The sequence below is a fragment of the Hemiscyllium ocellatum genome, chromosome 36 (genome assembly GCF_020745735.1).
Source record: "Hemiscyllium ocellatum isolate sHemOce1 chromosome 36, sHemOce1.pat.X.cur, whole genome shotgun sequence".
Taxonomy (NCBI): domain Eukaryota; kingdom Metazoa; phylum Chordata; class Chondrichthyes; order Orectolobiformes; family Hemiscylliidae; genus Hemiscyllium; species Hemiscyllium ocellatum.
The window spans coordinates 6,543,328-6,561,680 of record NC_083436.1 but is presented as its reverse complement, the minus strand read 5'-3'; the positions used below and the strand labels follow the sequence as shown (position 1 = coordinate 6,561,680).

Genomic DNA, 18,353 nt, shown 5'->3' with positions numbered 1-18,353 from the left:
CCCCGCCCCCAACACCTCATCTTCACCATGGATATCCAATCCCTCTACAGCTCCATCCGCCATGACCAGGGCTTCCAAGCCCTCCGTGTTTTCCTCTCCCGACGTCCCCGACAGTACCCTTCCACCAACACTCTCATTCGTCTGGCCGAACTGGTCCTCACCCTTAACAATTTCTCCTTCAAATCCTCCCACTTCCTCCAGACCAAAGAGGTAGCCATGGGCACCCGTATGGGCCCCAGCTATGCCTGTCTCTTTGTTGGCTACGTAGAACAGCCCATCTTCCCTAATTACAACAGTACCACTCCCTACCTCTTCCTCCGCTACATTGATGACTGCATTGGCGCCACCTCGTGCTCCTGCGAGGAGATTGAGCAATTCATCAACTTCACCAACACATTCCACTCTGACCTTAAATTTACCTGGACCATCTCTGACGCCTTCCTCCCGTTCCTGGACCTCTCCATCTCCATGAATGATGACCGACTTGACACCGACATTTTTTATTTTACAAACCCACTGACTCCCACAGCTACCTGGATTACACCTCTTCCCACCCCACCTCCTGCAAAAATGCCATCCTCCGCCTCCGCTGTATCTGCTCCCCAGAGGACCAGTTCCACCATAGAACACACCAGATGGCCTCCTTTTTTAGAGACCGCAATTTCCCTTCCCATGTGGTTAAAGATGCCCTCCAACGCATCTTGTTCACATCCCGCACCTCTGCCCTCAGACCCACCCCTCCAATCGTAACAAGGACAGAACACCCCTAGTGCTCACCTTCCACCCTACCAACCTTCGCATAAACCAAATCATCCGCCGACATTTCCGCCACCTCCAAATGGACCCCACCACCAGGGATATATTTCCCTCCCCACCACTTTCCACCTTCCGCAAAGACAATTCCCTCTGTGACTGCCTGGTCAGGTCCATGACCCCCTACAACGCACCCTCCCATCCTGGCACTTTCCCCTGCCACTACAGCAATTGCAAAATCTGCGCCCATACCTCCTCCCTCACCTCCATCCAAGGCCCTAAAGGAGCCTTCCACATCCATCAGAGTTTTACCTGCACGTCCACCAATATCATTTATTGTATCCGTTGCTCCCGATGCGGTCTCCTCTAAATTGGGGAGATTGGACGCCTCCTAGCAGAGCGCTTTAGGGAACATCTCTGGGATACCTGCACCAATCAACCACACCGCCCTGTGGCCCAACATTTCAATTCCCCCTCCCACTCTGCTGAGGACATGGAGGTCCTGGGCCTCCTTCACCACTGCCCCCTCACCACCTGACGCCTGGAGGAAGAACGCCTCATCTCCTGTCACGGAACACTTCAACCCCAGGGCATCAATGTGGACTTCAGCAGTTTCCTCATTTCCCCTTCCCCCACCTCACCCCAGTTCCAAACTTGCAGCTCAGCACTGTCCCCATGACTTGTCCTACCTGCCTATCGTCTTTTCCACCTATCCACTCCGCCCAACCTATCACCTTCATCCCCACCCCCACCCACCTCTCACTTATCTCTCCACCCTTCAGGCTCTCTGCCTGTATTCCTGATGAAGGGCTTCTGCCCGAAATGTTGATTTTACTGGTCCTTGGATGCTGCCTGAACTGCTGGGCTTTTCCAGCACCACTCTAATCTAGATATTGGAGAAAGTGAGGACTGCAGATTCTGGAGATCAGAGTCGTGAATGTGGTGCTGGAAAAAGCACAGCAGATCAGACAGCATGTGACGAAGAAGAATATTGATGTTTCTGTCAAGAGCCATTCCTGATGAAGAGCTCTTGTGCGAAACATCGATTTCTCCTCCTCCTCGGATGTTGCCTGACCTGCTGTGCTTTTCCAGCACCACACTCTCAATTCTGTATGTTCACATGTATCAAGCGGTCCCCACACTTCTTGTTCATTAAAGGTAGTGACTTCTCTGCTGAGGCAGTGATTCTTAAAAATGAGATAATGCCTACATCAGCTTGTCAGTTAAAACAGCAAGCTGGTGGGGCCATGTAATCATTTTAAAATCTACTCAGTCTTACAAGCATTCAATACCTAACGCATCATTTATCTACTATACTTGACTATGCTGGAAATAAAAAATAATTTTTGTTTCATAGTAAAAGCAGGAGTAGGCCATTTGGCCCGTGAAGCTTGCTTTGCCATTAACATGTTTTGAGAAGATTTGTACCTCAGGTTGAGGTTCTGGATGTAGGTTTGCTTGCTGAGCTGCAAGGTTCATTTTCAGACGTTTTGTCACCATACAAGGTAACATCTTTAGTAAGCCTCCAGATGAAGCACTGGTGGTGTAGCCCACTTTCTATTTATATGCTTGGATCTTCTTGGGTTGGTGATGTCATTTCCTGTGGTGACATCATTTTCTATGGTGACATTATGTCCTATTCTTTTTCTCAGGGGGTGGTAAATGGGATCCAAGTCAATTTGCTTGTTGAGTGTGTTCCGGTTGGAATGCCATGCTTCTAGGAATTCTTGTGCATGTCTCTGTTTGGATTGTCCTAGGGTGAATGTGTTGTCCCAGTCAAAGTGGTGTCCTTCCTTATCCTGTAAGGATACTAGTGAGAGGTGGACATGTCTTTTTGTGACTAGTTGACGTTCATGTATCCTGGTGGCTAGTTTCTGCTTGTTTGTCCAATCAGTGGAAACAACTTGTCTGCCTCTGTCTTATCTATCCTTTTCATAATTTTATATGTTTCTATGAGATCCCCTCTCATTCTTCTAAATTCTAGCGAGTATAATCTCAGGCGACTCTACCTCTCCTCGCAGGGTAACTCCCTCATCTCTGGAATCAACCTGGTGAACCTCTTCTGCACTGCTTCCAAAGCCAGTATATCCTTCCTCAAGTAAGGAGACCAGAACTGTGCACAATAATCCAGGTGTGGCTTCACCAATACCTTGTACAGTTACAGCAGAACCTCCCTGCTTTAAATTCAATCCCTCTAGCAATCAAAGCCAATATTCTGTTTGCCCTCCTAATTACCTGCTGCACCTGCAAGTCAACTTTTACTGGTTCACGTTTAAGCACTCCCAAGTGCTTTTGCACAACAGCATGCTGCAATCTCTCACCATTTAAATAATACTTTGACCTACTATTATTACTTCCAAAGTGGATAACTTCACATCTACCATCTGCCAGACTCTTACCCACTCTCACAACCCTCCACATCCTCTGCTCAGTTTGCCTTTCAACTCGATTTAGTGTCATCAGCAAATCTGGATGCGGTACACTCTGTCTCCTCTTCCAAATCATTTACATATATGATGAATAGTTGCACCCCGCTCACCAGTGATCTCCAACGAGAGCAATACCCACTTATCCCAATTCTCTGCTTTCAATTGGTTAAGCAGTTCTCTATCCATGCTTGTACATTTCCCACATCTTATGGATAAGTCTTGTATGCAGCACCTTATTGAACGCCTTCTGGAAATCTGAGAGATATTGTGTTACAGGTTGTCTTTATTAAATCACTCACTAGCTCATTATATTCTACAGCATTTTCACACCTTATCAGTACACACTGTAAGCAGTGTTTATCTCTGAATAAGTGTAGCATACAAAACAATACCATCTCCATCCTGTCAGTTTCTTCCCAGGTTCCCTTGCCCACAGATTTTGTACCCGATCACTCGAGGCTTCCAGAAAGTAATTCAGAAAAACAAAGCTATTATCCTTGGGAAACAGAGAGAGTCTAGTAGTGAAAGCAATGAGGACTCTATATTCCCAGTACCATTTTACAACCCCTTAAAGCCAGGAAAGTAAAGATTGAAAACAATGGTCAGACAGAGATTAGAGGACAGTATTCAGGGAGATCCAGTACTATGGACTGAAATGCACACTTTGTATGGACCTGCACCCCTGAAAATATGGACAGGTGGTTTAAAGAAATGCCTCAAAGAAGGGGCCAGTGAAGACATGGGAAAGCCTTGACCAGTTATGGGAGACATGTATGCTCCGTCTCTGGGACAGAGTACAAAGTCTGAACGTTATTGTAACGAAAAGAGAAGGACACTGCCTCCATGAGGCAGTCAAAGGTGCTCTTGGAGAGTATGAGCAGGAGCTGCAAGCTGACTGGAGAGCAATAAAACAATGGTTACAAGGGTATAGTCCACATAAGACCAATTGGACAAAAGTCACAGCTAACTGTCAAAAATCCACAGAATGCTTCAAACCGGTTCCCTGATGCACCAGTGACAAACACAGAAAATGAAAAAAACTAGACAAACTTACACAAAATAGCAACACAGAGGCATGGCAGAGATTTTAGGTAACCGACAAAAGAATCATGGAGTCATGCAGCATGGAAACAGACCCTTCACCCAACTCATCCATGCCGACCAGGTTTCCGTTATTGAACTAATTGCATTTGTCTGCATTTGGCCAATGTCCCGCTAAAGCTTTCTGTAGTGATTTTAACAAGGTCAGCCAGCTAGACCTCAGAGTATGAGGCCTCTGATTGGTGCTGTCAATATGGCTAGTCAGGGAGCCCTGGCTGACAGATAAAAAGGAATGTGTCAAAGATACTGCCACCCTTGATAGCTGACTCTGAAGAGGCAGTACTAGATGTTGTTGTGGTTCTGTTCGCCGAGCTGGGAGTTTTTGTTGCAAACGTTTCGTCCCCTTTCTAGGTGACATCCTCAGTGCTTGGGAGCCTCCTGTGAAGCACTTCTGTGCTGATTCCTCCGGCATTGCAAACATTTCATCCTCTTTCTAGGCAGTACTAGAGTCAATGACTGTTCATATATACAGAAAGGGCGACTTGTAATGTAACTCCACTGGTCTCTGTGGAGTTATTTCAGCACTGACAAGAGTAAAGCATGATCCTGAAGAAACTTGCTCACAACAGTCATCTTTGAGTTTGAAAAAGCATTTTTGAATCATGCCTTTGTTTGGGAAGCTTGACATGTTTGACCCTAAAGTCAAGGATTAGGCCTAGAGATAGAAAGATTGAATTTTTTTTAAAGGCAAATGACTTTGTGGCAGGTAGAAAGCAACAAGTAATTCTCCTGACAGCCCGTGGAGTCACAGCCTTTTCTGTTATTAGAAGCCCAACTTTCCTTGAGGCACCAGATACTAAAACCTTTCAAGAATTGATAGTCATATTACTATCCTAAACTTGCTCTAATTCTGAAGCTCTATTGTTTTCACTCAGCAATTCAAGAAATAGGGGCATCCATGTTGAGATTTTTAAGTAGGCTAAGATGACTAGCAAAAGCCTGTGATTTTGGTTTAACTCTTAATGAGACGCTTAGAGACAATACGGTATGTGGAATTAATGATAGAAATATCTGAAGACACTGAACTTCAAACAGGCACTATAACCGATGGAAGTAGATACTCTCCCTAGTCTGACTGGACTTGGGGAACACCACTTGAGTGCAGGCAATTTTATAGGCTCACTCAGGACATATCCTGATCAGAGGAATGTCAGATCAAAACCCCAAAGCCAAGCCTCAACCAAACTATTAAAACTTTCTTCAGGATCCTGACTGGCAAGCCACAGTAGTTGCTACTAGCATGCAGACTCAAGGCGGCAAGAGAAATTGAGAGCTCATAGGCTGGTATCCAAGAGAGGTCAAACCCTGGAATATCCGCCTACATCTAGTTTGGAACTAAATTGCTTAGCAACATCCAAATCAGAACTAATCAAAATAAATGTTCATCTGGTTCTAATGGAGCTGATTCTGGTACAAGTGCATCAGTGATTGTAGAATTAGTCTTTAACAAAATTCACTCTGGATTCCAGCTCTTACAATTGTGCAAAACCTTAACTAGACTGAGAACCTATACCGGGAACTCTACAAATTAAGGGTACAACGTTGTCTGCAGTCTCTTATGAAACGCAGTGGATTCAGTCACCAGTGACTATAGTAAAAGGCTTGAGCCCTTAGCTTGATGGGATGAAATTGGAGGAGGAAAATTCACCTAGATTGGCTTAATATTCTGTGATTAGAAAATGACTACCTGAATGAAGTCCAATTAAAAACTAGGTGGTCTTCCACGGAGGTCTCAGCTGAAAATGTGTTGCTGGTCAAAGCACAGCAGGCCAGGCAGCATCTCAGGAATAGAGAATTCGACGTTTCGAGCAGAAGGGCTTATGCTCGAAACGTCGAATTCTCTATTCCTGAGATGCTGCCTGGTCTGCTGTGCTTTGACCAGCAACACATTTTCAGCTGTGATCTCCAGCATCTGCAGACCTCATTTTTTATTCCACGGAGGTCTACAGACTAAGGAGCCAAGGCCTCCTTACATGTTGACTAGGAAGCAATACCATGATTCTGCAAGACCAATGCCATTTGCTTTATGAGCAAAAGCACTAGCAGAAATCAAAAGGCTGTAAAGTCAAGGAATCATTAAATCAGTCCAACCTGTGGAATGGGGAGCGCCAGTCATAGCGATTTTGAAGCTCGACAGGTCAGTTTGGCCTTTGTGGAGATTTTAAAGTAAATAGTAAAATGCCTATCGCAGCTGGATAAGTACCAATCCTTCAGTTAAAGGATTTACATGCAAAACAGACGGGGTAGAGGGGGCTGTCTACCACACAGCTGGACATGAGCCATGCTTACTTGCAAACGCATATGGACAAGGATTCCCAGAAATATGCTACAATTAATACCCATAAGAATATTGTGACTGCCATTTGGGGTTATCATCTGCCTGTTCAATTTTTTTCCTGCAGATAATGGAGAACATTTTGCAAGGTCTACCTCAGGTTGCCATTTACCTGGATGATGTTCTAGTAAAAGGAAAAGAAGAAAGACTTAGAACTTGGATATAATCCTCAGGTCTTTTTCAAAGGCAGACATACGCCTAAGGGAAAATTGTACGTTACCGGACTTCCAAGTGACCTACTTGGATTATAGAGTTGACAAAACCAGGTTACACCCATTGGAAGGGAAAGTGAGAGCAAACAAAGGTGCCCAACTTCCATGTCTAAACCAGAAGCATAGGTCATTTCTAGGGCTGGTAAACTATTATGGAAAATTCATACTTAACATGGCCTCCATCCTGACACCTTTGCATCAACTCTTAAAAAGGGTCAGCCTGGGAAATGGTCACTTAGACAAGCCATAGTTTTCAGTAAGTAAAGTGAAGTGAAGTGAAGCTATAATTCTAAGGTTTTGACACATTATGATCATAAGAAAGATCTTAATGTCTCCCTGAACAGCATTAGGATGGTATCAGTACATTGGTGGCCCAATGGAGAGGAGTGTCCAATAGCGTATGCATCCAAGGCTTTGGCTAATACACAGCGTAAATGTGCCCAGATAGAGACAGAAAGATCGATTGTCATATTTGGAATCAGAAAGTTCCACTACTACCTTTATGGCTGCACATTTTGATAATCATGGAGCACAAACCACTACTTGATCTGCTTAAAGAGAACAAGGCAGTGCCATCCATAGCTTTGGGCCACATTCACTGGCAGGCTCTAATACAGAGTCATAGAGATGTACAGCATGGAAGCAAACCCTTCGGTCCAACCTGTCCATGCTGACCAGATATCCCAACCCAATCTAGTCCCACCTGCCAGCACCCGGCCCATATCCCTCCAAACCCATTCTATTCATATACCCATCCAAATGATTCTTAAATGTTGCAATTATACCAGCCTCCACTACTAGTGCTTATAATTACAAGTCAGAGCATTATCCAAGAGGCCAAGTAGTGATTGCAGATGCATTAGGCCACCTCTCAGCAGCAGATACAACACCTGTGGTACGTCCAATGGAAGAGTTTGTAATGATACTAAGTTTTCTGGGTAAGGTTCCAGTCACAGCTGACAAGATCAGACTTTAGACGCAGAAAGATCCGGTCACAGCTAGAACGGAAACCTCTTTTGACCTGGACAAACCAGCTCACAGTCCAGGACAGCATCCTGTTTTGGGGAGCAAGAGTGATTGTCCCAAGCAAAGGTCACTGACAATTACTCCACAGTGTCATCCAGGAATCTCCAAAAAGAAGATGTTGGTGAGACATTATATTTGGTGGCCAGACCTGGATACAGACCAGCTGCATTGGTGGGACAGTGCCCAGAGTGCCAACAAGGATAAAAATTACCGCTAACAGCTCCCCCAATCAATGGGAATGGCTGGGTAAACCTTGGACTCAATTGCATGTCAACTATGTAAGTTCTTTCATAGGTTCAGTGTTCTGACTCAAATTGCTTGAATGTGCCTAGGGTCCATTTGTCAAACACTGGGATGACGACAGAAAAATTGCACACGCATTTTTCAATAAACAGTGTCCCGGAAGTATTGAAGACAGATAATGGGCCATCGTTTGTCAGCAGAGAATTTGGATATTTTCTAAAGTTGAAAGCATTTGACGTACAAGGACAGCTCCATATCATCCATCATTCAATGGCTTGACAGAAGAACTGTCCAAACTTTGAAAGTTGACTTGATGAAACAAGCTACTGCCTTGCTACATATCATGGCTCTTATCTGATTGTAGGACGTCCCCACATGCATCTACAGGAATTGTATTGGCAGAGTAGCTAATGGGTACTCCACACCAGGTTAAGACTGATCTTCCCCGTCCTGGAGGGGAGGGTGAAATGGCATCAGGAACACCAATGCAGGACACAAGACTCTGCCAAGTGAGTGGGACAGTTTGATAGGGGGGCAGAGTTTGGTGCAAAAATCAAGGAAATGGCCCCACACAGGTAACAGGCACGGTTGTTGCGAGATCAGGCCAATGATGAATAAAGTTTGGGTTGGTGCAATGGCCATGAGTAAGCAGATAGACCAAATGAAAGCCTCAAATTTGAAAATGACGCGGGGGCAAAGCGTGCCTTGCTGCTTGGAACAGGATGAAAGACCACTGGAACAAGTGGGTTCACCCTCTCCGTCAAGTTTCTAAATCCGAGATGAACATGACAGATATAGCTGTCGTCTTGCCTTTGCCACTGGATGATGAGTGAAATTCTATCAGAGTGTCATATTGGGTCCAGGTAGATGTGCTTATTGATTGAATTTGTGGATGAGTGCCATGCATCTAGGAATTGCCTGGCTGTTCTCGGTTTGGTTTGTCCAAGATTCCTGATGAAGGGCTTTTGCCCGAAACGTCGATTTCGCTGCCCTTTGGATGCTGCCTGAACTGCTGTGCTCTTCCAGCACCACTAATCCAGAATCCTATAATAGTAGTATTGTTCCAATCGAATTCATATTGCTTGTCATCTGCGTGTGGGGCTACTAAGGATAGCTAAGGATAGGACAAGTCCACTGCAGCGGACAGCTAGAACTGACAACCGGAAGCGGCAGATTCAAACCACTACAAATGTCGGAGGAAAGATCACAGAAGCGCTTCACAGGAGGCTCCCAAGCACTGAGGACATCACCTAGACAGGGGATGAAACATCTGGAACAAAAATTCCTAGCTCGGCGAACAGAACCACAAACATTCTATTACCTTTATGCACTTTGGTATGATCTGTTGATACTGCATGCAAAACAAAACTTTTCACTATACCTAGGTACACTTGTCAATATTAAATCAAATCTAGAGTAGATGAACCTAGAGAGGGACAAAGTGTCTGATGAAGAGGTTATGCTTGAAACATGGACTCTCCTACTCCTCGGATGCTGCCTAACCGGGGGTGCTTTTTCCATCACCACACTTTTTGACTCTGCTACTTAAGATTAAGTTGGTTTAGAATTTTTTTTTTCTCCTGAACTAATCTTTCGTGATTCTACTCACTAATAGTCCTTTATAGTTATCCGTGAAGGGTCTCTGTCTCATCACACTCAACAGCCTTATCTAAGCCTAGAATTTAAGATTGTTTCACATTACTCCCTGTCAAGCACTGAACTCTATTATACCGATACTGATAACTGTGTTTCAAAATAACTACTTTTGTGTACCATGAAGAATAAACTTAGTAAGAACAAGTTTTCTTCCCCTACAAAAACATTAGGGACACGTATAAAACACGATCTAAAAAGGGCACAATTACTTTGGAATAAACGAGCACTCACCTGGTGTAGTGTTAAAATCAAGAATGCGATGATGAGACTGCAATAGGTCAGGATTACTGGACGATAAGGTGCCACTTACAGGCAATGCAGGTGCAATATATCTGGATTGCTTCAACCCGACTATACTGTCATCTTGGGACTGGCCAATACCAATATCACTAAAATGCAACAGAGACATGGGTAAAAATTTGATCAGTACTGCCCATCTAAAATCATAAAAGTGCTGTACAAAGACCTATTGTGTCATATCTATAGCACAGAAAGTAATTTGTACAAGAGCAACTTATGATTATACAGCACATTTAACACTGTAAAGTATTTCAGAACTGATTAATAGGAGCACTGTAACGCAAACAATGAAGAGATATTTGGGGTGATGACTAAATGCTCTATCAGAGACAGATTTTAAGGAGTTCTGTAAATGAGTCAAAAGGGATAAAGTAGTAGACAGCCTTTAGTCAGGAATGCCAGAGGTTCAGACTTAGACAACTGAAAGGATTAGTCGTGCTAATCCAGAATCTGGTTTCCAACATCTGCAGTCATTGTTTTTACCTTAGACAGCTGAAAGCCTTATGCTGGAGCAATTAAAGCTTTGAATATTCAAGAGCCCAGAATTAGAGCAATAGATAAATTACAACGGGTTACAGAGATGCAGGCGATTACAGAGATGGCTAAGGTGGTGTGGAGTTGGGTAATAATGTTGAGATGTACATATAAGATGGTGTGGATGTGGACGTGAGATGGAAATCTTACCTGAGGGCCAAACACAGCATCAAAATTGGATACTTATCTTTATGCTCAACATGAGCTTCCTCCACTCTTATCTCATCTAACTTATCGATATGTCCTTCAAATTATTTCCCTTATTATGTTCTTATGTAGCACCTTTTTAAAGTGGATCTGTATTATTAACTGAAAATACCAAGTTCCAAATTCTAACCACTGTTTTGCCCAATTAATAAATTAAATTATGAAGTTATCTTATTTTTATAGTGTCTATAGACTCCTCACAAATAGAAAAACATTCAACACACATCAAATCACTTCATAATTTTGAAGACTTCCACCAAGACCCTTCTTAGTCTTCTCTTTGCTGGAGAAAAGAGGTCTAACTCATTTAATATTTCCTGTTTTCAGCTCTAACTCCTTCTTATAAGTGGAGACTCTGGTGATTTAATCAAGGTTCTATAACTGTTTAACATAACTTTTCTGTTTTGACTTCTGTTCCTCAAGAAATTAATCCCACTGTTTTGCTAAGATTTTATCACAGACATATCTGATTTTGCACTTTGCACTTCCAGAAACTTTTATATCATATAATTAGTCATTGCTAATATTATATTATTTTTCCCAAAATTAATACAACAATATCTGCAATCTAAAGCATGGAGAAACACAAGAAATAAGGACAAAAGCAGATGATACAGTTCAAGTTTGCTTGCCCTGCGTTCAATTTGATCATGTAATACTCAGTTTCTACTCCACTTTCTGTGCTGACCCAAACCTGGGAGACCAAAAATCTGTCAATCTCAACCTTGAACATATTCAGTTATGAAACATCCACAACCTGGAGTCGAGAAAGTTGTGGATCTTCATAATTTCTTTGGGCATCAATTTCCCTTTCGTGTCTATGGTTAAGTTGCGCTATTGTTTTTTTTAAATTTGCTAATCAATGCTAATAGAATTACATGGTTTCCCAGAAAGGGGCAATCAGCTTCTCTGCCGCTACATTCTAGAAAGGAAAAAACAAACGGTCGCACTTTTCACTTCAATAATTATTTTCAGTGGTCTTTGCAAAAATGAACATGTGTGGGCATTGGATAAAAACAACAATATTCTGACATAGAATTCACTAGTCACATTCTTTCTTTTGCCAGAAGAAAAATCAATATGAGGACAATAGTATTTTTCAAAAGAAGTGGAGAAGGAAGAAGGAAAAAAAAATAGTGGGAAGCCTTGATATTCTACTTCATTTAAGCTAAACTATTTTATTCAGTTTGAGAATGGAGGAAAACACCAGATAGAAATATTTTCAACACCAATAATAGATTTTAACAATAAAAAAAGTGGTTCCAAAATTTAATACAAATTTCTTTGTTAATTTTTTAAAATTGTAAATATGCTAGAAACCTGGAAAATGTTCGGGACCATAGCATTAACCGGTGGTGAACGGTTTCAATCCAATTAAAAATAAATACAAACCTACAAGTAGACATAAGAAGTTTTAATTATTTGGTCCTCAAAATTAAACTAAGACAATCAACAGAAAATTTAACATTTCAATTTTAACTGAATTCCTTCTTTAAAATCAAGAGGTTGGTGACAATTCATCCACTGTAAAGAAATGTTAAAAATGAAATAAGTGCTAATAATAAGGCTCATTTAAACACATGGTGTCATTAAGTCAATGCAACCACTGTGACCCAAGCAACCAAATAACTTATCCTGAGAGTAAGAATGGAATGGCACTCAAAGGACAGAGAGGCAGTCAGTGCTCACTGGAAAGAGCACTTTAAGAATTTCACCTGAATCATGCCCTCAATGTAGATGCACTCAACATCATACAATGTATTACCCACCACAGTTTCAGCAGAACTCCACAGGACTATAAGACACAGGACTGGAAGTAAAGCCATTTGGCCCATCAAGTCCACTCTGCCATTTAATCATGGCTGATGGGCATTTTAACTCTTCTTACCTGCACTCTCCCCAAAGCCCTTAATTCTTGCGAGATCAAGAACTTATCAATCTTTGCATTGAAGACATTTACTGTCCCAACCTCCAATGCGCTCCGTAGCAATGAATTCCACAGGCCCACCACTGTTTGACTGAAGAAAGGTCTCCTCATTTCCGTTCTAAATTGACCCCCTCTAATTCTAAGGCTGTGCCCACGGGTCCTAGTCTGCCCGTCTAATGGAAACAACTTCCCAGCATCCACCCTTTCTAAGCCGTGCATTATCTTGTAAGTTGCTATTAGATCTCCCCTCAACCTTCTAACTCCAATTAAATCAATCCCAGGATCCTCAGCCGTTCATCGTATGTTAGACCTACCATTCCAGGGAGCATCCGTATGAAGCTCCGCTGGACATGCTCCAGTGCCAGTATGTCCTTCCTCAGGTGTGGGGCCCAAAATTGGACACAGTATTCTAAATGGGGCCTAACTAGAGCTTTATAAGGTCTCAGAAGTACATCGCTGATTTTATATTCCAACCCTCTCGAGATAAATGACAACATTACATTTGCTTTCTTAATCATGGACTCAACCTGCAAGTCAGGTTTTAGAGAATCCTGGACTAGCACTCCCAGATCCCTTTGTACTTTGGCTTTAAGAATTTTCTCACCATTTAGAAAATAGTCCATGCCTTTTTCCAAAGTGCAAGACCTCGCATTAGCTCATGTTGAATTTCATCAGCCATTTCCTGGACCACTCTCCTAAACGGTCTTAAATTCACCTCCCCAGAATTACCTGCTTGTCCACCTAACTTCATAGCATCGGCAAACTTCGCCAGAGTGCCCTCAGTCAAGTCATCCAGATCATTTATATATAAAGCGAACAGCTGTGGCCCCAACAATGAACCTTGTGGGACACCACTTGTCACTGACTGACATTCTGAGAAAGAACCTTTTATTCCAACTCTCTGTCTTTTGTCAGTCAGCTAATCCTCAATCCACTCCAGTAGCTCACCTCAAACACCATGGCCCCTCACCTTGCTCAGTAGCCTCCTGTGAGGCACCTTATCACAGGCCTTTTGGAAGTATAGATAGATAACATCCACTGGGTTTCCTTGGTCTAACCTACTTGTTACCTCTTCAAAGAATTCTAACAGGTTCGTCAGGCACGACTCCTTACTAAATCCATGCTGACTTGTTCTAATCCGACCCTGCACTTCCAAGAATTTAAAAATCTCATCCTTAATGATAGATTCTAGAATTTTACCAACAACCGAGGTTAGGCTAACCAGCCTATAATTTTCCATCTTTTGTCTTGATCCTTTCTTGAACAAGGGGGTTACAACAGCAATTTTCCAATCATCTGGGACTTTCCCTGACTCCAGTGAGTTTTGAAAGATCACAACCAATGATTCCGCCATTTCCTCAGCCACTTCTCTCAGAACTCTAGCATGTAGCCCATCGGGGCTGGGAGATTTATCAATTTTTAGACCTTATAGCTTTTCTAGCACTTGCTCTTTTGTAATGGCTACCATACTCAAATCTGCCTCCTGACTCTCCTCTATTGTTGGGATATTACTCATGTCTTCCACTGTGAAGAATGACACAAAGTACTTAAGTTCTTCAGCTATTTCCTTATCTCCCTGCATCAACTTGGAGCAGCCCAATTTCTACTTTTGCCTCATTTGTTTCTTCTGTATTGAAATTTTTGCTATCGTTTTAATATTACTGACCAGCTTACTTCATATTTGATCCTCTCCTTATTTCTCTCTTTGCTATCCCCTGTTTATTTTTGTAGTGTTCCCAATCTTCTGAATTCCCAGTGCTCTTGGCCACTTTATAGGCTCTCTCTTTTTCTTTGATACATTTCTTGACTTCCTTTGTCAGCCATGGCTGTCTAATCCTCCACTCTACACCTTCTGCTCTGCTCCCCCCCACCCCACCCCCAATAATCTTTCTTTTCTTTGGGATAAACCTCTGTACTGTCTCTTCAATTACACCCAGAAATTCCTGCCATTGTTGCTCTGTCTTCCCCGCTAGGCTCTGCTTCCAGTCGACTTTCGTCAGTTCCTCTCTCATGCCCTTGTAATTACCTTTGTTAACTGTAAAACCATTACATTCGATTTTGCATTCTCTTTCAAACTGCAGATTGAACTCTACCATATTATGATCACTGCCTCCTAAGTATTCCTTTAGTTTAAGATCTTTTATAAAGTCTGACTCATTACACAGCACTATGTCCAGAATAGCCTGCTCCCTTGTGGGCTCCATCACAAGCTGTTCCAAAAAACCATCCTGTAAGGATTCCATGAATTCTTTTTCTTTGGATCTACCGGCAACATTATTCACCCAGTCCACCTGCATATTGATCACCGTGACATTACTTTTCTTTCTTTTTACAGATATTTTTATTAGAAATTTAACATTTTTACAAGTTTACAAAAATAAACAAAACTCTCAAGTACAAACATTTATAGTTTAAACTGACACCCGGAAGCAGCAAGGACAGACCACTATAAATACCGGAAGAAACATCAAAGAAGCGCTTCGCAGGAGGCTCCAGAGCACTGATGATGTCTCCTAGCCAGGGGACGAAACGTTTGCAACAAAAACTTCCAGCTTGGCGAACAGAACCACAACAACGAGCACCCAAGCTACAAATCTTCGCACAAACCTTGAATTCTCAGAATGTGTTAACATCAAATCTAACAAAACTCATATTCGTGCGGGATTCCTCTCCCAAGGGGCCCTGCACCAGCCAGGTTCGTAATCTCAATTAAATAAAAGCCCTTGTTAGGATGGCCAAAATATCTGTATTTATATAATTCAAGAAGGGCTGCCATATTTTATGAAATAATTCGGTCTTTCAGTGCACCATATTTGTAAGGAAGTCAAAGGGAATATATTCCATAATTAATCTGTGCCAATTTGCAAGCCCAGGGGGGCCATCAGCCATCCAGTTCACCAAAATATTTTTCCTTGCACAGAAAGATAGAATAGAAAATAATCTCTTCCCGTGCAGGGGAGGGTAAGTTCGAAAAGCCAAAAGGAGAGATACAGGGTCCACTTTAATTTCCGTTCCTAAAATTTCTGTCAGGGTACTTGCTACTTTAGTCCAGTATCTACGGATCTTATGACAGGTCCATAGGCAATGTACAAGAGTGCCCAGCTCTATTTTACATATGGGACACATTGGAGATGCTCCTACCTTAAATTTTGCCAATCGATCCGGTGCGAAATGGGCCCTATGAAGTATCTTCAGCTGGGTAGCCTGAGTTCTGTTGCAGATGGTAATTCTTCTGGCATTTTCCCAAATCTCATTCTAGTCCCAAATCCTGATTCCATGTTTTAAGCAGATTGTCCGTATCTCCCGATACTTCATCATGTAGTAAATGATAAATAGTACTGACGGAAGATACCCCCATTGGTCGTAGCACTCTACATTCTCTATCTAATAACGTAGTCTTTCTTCTGCATATAATCTCGAATTTGGAAGTATCGAAAGAGGTCTCCATTAGGAAATCCGAATTTCTGACGCAGCTGTTCAAAAGACATCAGGACCCCTACTTTAAATAGGTCTCCTAGACATGAGATACCTCTGGATCTCCAGGAGTTTAAAAGTGGCATCTGAAACCCCGGTCGAAATCCCCACGTTCCCACTATCGGCACATAGGGGGATGTTTTATGTGAGTTGCCCTCATTTTGCCGCATTATACTCCAAGCTTTAATTGTGTTTAGTATTATAGGGTTTTTACAGTGATCCGTAATGATGTTCCTCTTGTCTGAAAATAAAAGGTTAATAAGTGGGCATTTTACTTGAGGAGCCTTGATATGCAACCAGATTGATTGCGGATCAGACAAGACCCAATCAGCTATGTAACTGAATAGGGAACTTAACTGATATTTCCTAAAATCTGGGAAGTCCAATCCTCCCCTTGCCTGTGGAAGCTGTAGCTTCTTCAGCTTAATGAGGGCTGTCTATGATTCCAGATAAAGGAACCCAACTAGCCATATAATTTACGTAGTGCCAGCCTCGGCAGAATCACCGGAAGCATTCTCATAGGGTATAGGAGACAGGGAAGGACATTCATTTTAATTAGTGCTATTCTATCCAGCCAGGAAATTGGAAGGTCTCCCCATCGCTGGAGGTCCTGCCTTATCCTCTCCAGTAAATGCACAAAGTTAGCCTCGTATAACTGACCAAATATTGGGGTAATAAAAATGCCTAAATATAAGAAACCCTCCAGGGACCACTGAAAGGGAAAGTGGGATCCGTCCACTAAGTGGGGTATCATAGCAAGGCCACCCATTGGCATAGCCTCCGATTTTGAGAAATTAATTTTATAGCTGAAAATGTATTGCTGGTTAAATTCCTGATGAAGGGCTTTTGCCCGAAATGTCGAATTTCCTGTTCCTTGGATGCTGCCTGACCTGCTGCGCTTTAACTAGCAACACATTTTCAGCTCTGATCTCCAGCATCTGCAGACCTCACCTTTTACTCGGAAATTAATTTATAGCCTGAGAATGCGCTAAATGTATTAATAACTTGGATTAAGCAAGGTACAGACCTCAGAAGATTATGGAGGAATAGAAGAACATCATCTGCATAAAGGGTAATTTTATGTTTACCTGTATCAATCCTCGAGGCCGTTATATTAGGATCAGCCCATATAATTTCTGCTAGTGGTTCAATTATTAGCGTAAATAACAATGGCGAGAGAGGACATCCCTAATGGCAGCCCCTATACGCACTGAAGCGATCCGAACCTAATCCATTGGTAACCACAACTACTTTGGGATCATTATACAATGTTGAGACCATTTGGTAAACACCTTTCCAACGCCAAACTTTCCAATGTGTAAAACAAATATGACTATTCAACCCTATCGAATGCCTTTTCCGAGTCTAATGAGACTACTACTCCTGGTATCTTTCCCTGATGGCAGGCTTGAATCATATTCAAAACCCTTCTAAAATTATTGGATGATCTACAGCCCTTAATAAACCCCGTCTGATCCTCCTTTATGATATGTGGCAATGCCCGTTCTAGTCTCAATGCTAACGTTTTAGAAATGATTTTAAAATCTACGTTTAGCAAGGATATTGGTCTGTATGACGCGCAATCTTCTGGATCCTTTCCTTTTTTAAGGATAAGAGAGATATTTGCCTCTTTCAACGAAGGCGGGAGACAGCCCTGACTGTATGCGTAGTTATACATGTCCATAAGTGGATCAGCCAATATTCCTGTCAATTATTTATAGAATTCAGCTTGAAAACCATCTGGGCCAGGTGCCTTACCGCTCTGAAGTTGCCTGATTGTGTCAAGTATTTCTTGGACTGTTAGGGGAACACTTAAGACCGATACCTGTTCCGGAGTTAGGTCCAGAAAGGTCAAATTTTTCAAAAATAATTGCATCCTCCTAGTCCTGTCTTCATAATCCTGCGATTGATATAAATCAGAATAAAATTTTCTAAAGATTGCATTAATCCTTTTATGATCAGGAGTCAAAATACCCGTACTTTCTTTGATGGACGTGATAGTTTGAGAGGCCTTTTCTTTCTTTGCAAGAAATGCTAAGTATCTACCTGGTTTGTCGCCAAATTCATATAACATTTGTTTTGCAAATAATACTTCCTTCTTAGCTGTTTGGGCAAGCGTGGTGTTTAGAGCTGTCCTAAAGGCCATAATCCTTTGC

General features: G+C 42.3%; 1 protein-coding gene across 8 annotated transcripts in view; it reads right to left on the bottom strand.

The window, feature by feature from the left end:
- Nucleotides 1-18,353, bottom strand: part of rapgef2b (Rap guanine nucleotide exchange factor 2b) — a 393,772-nt gene that overhangs the window by 78,225 nt on the left and 297,194 nt on the right. For all 8 annotated transcript variants that reach the window (XM_060851743.1, XM_060851735.1, XM_060851737.1 and 5 more), the window contains one exon: nucleotides 9,987-10,144. In XM_060851743.1, coding sequence (XP_060707726.1) covers nucleotides 9,987-10,144 — 158 coding nt within the window. The remainder of the gene's footprint in view (nucleotides 1-9,986; nucleotides 10,145-18,353) is intronic.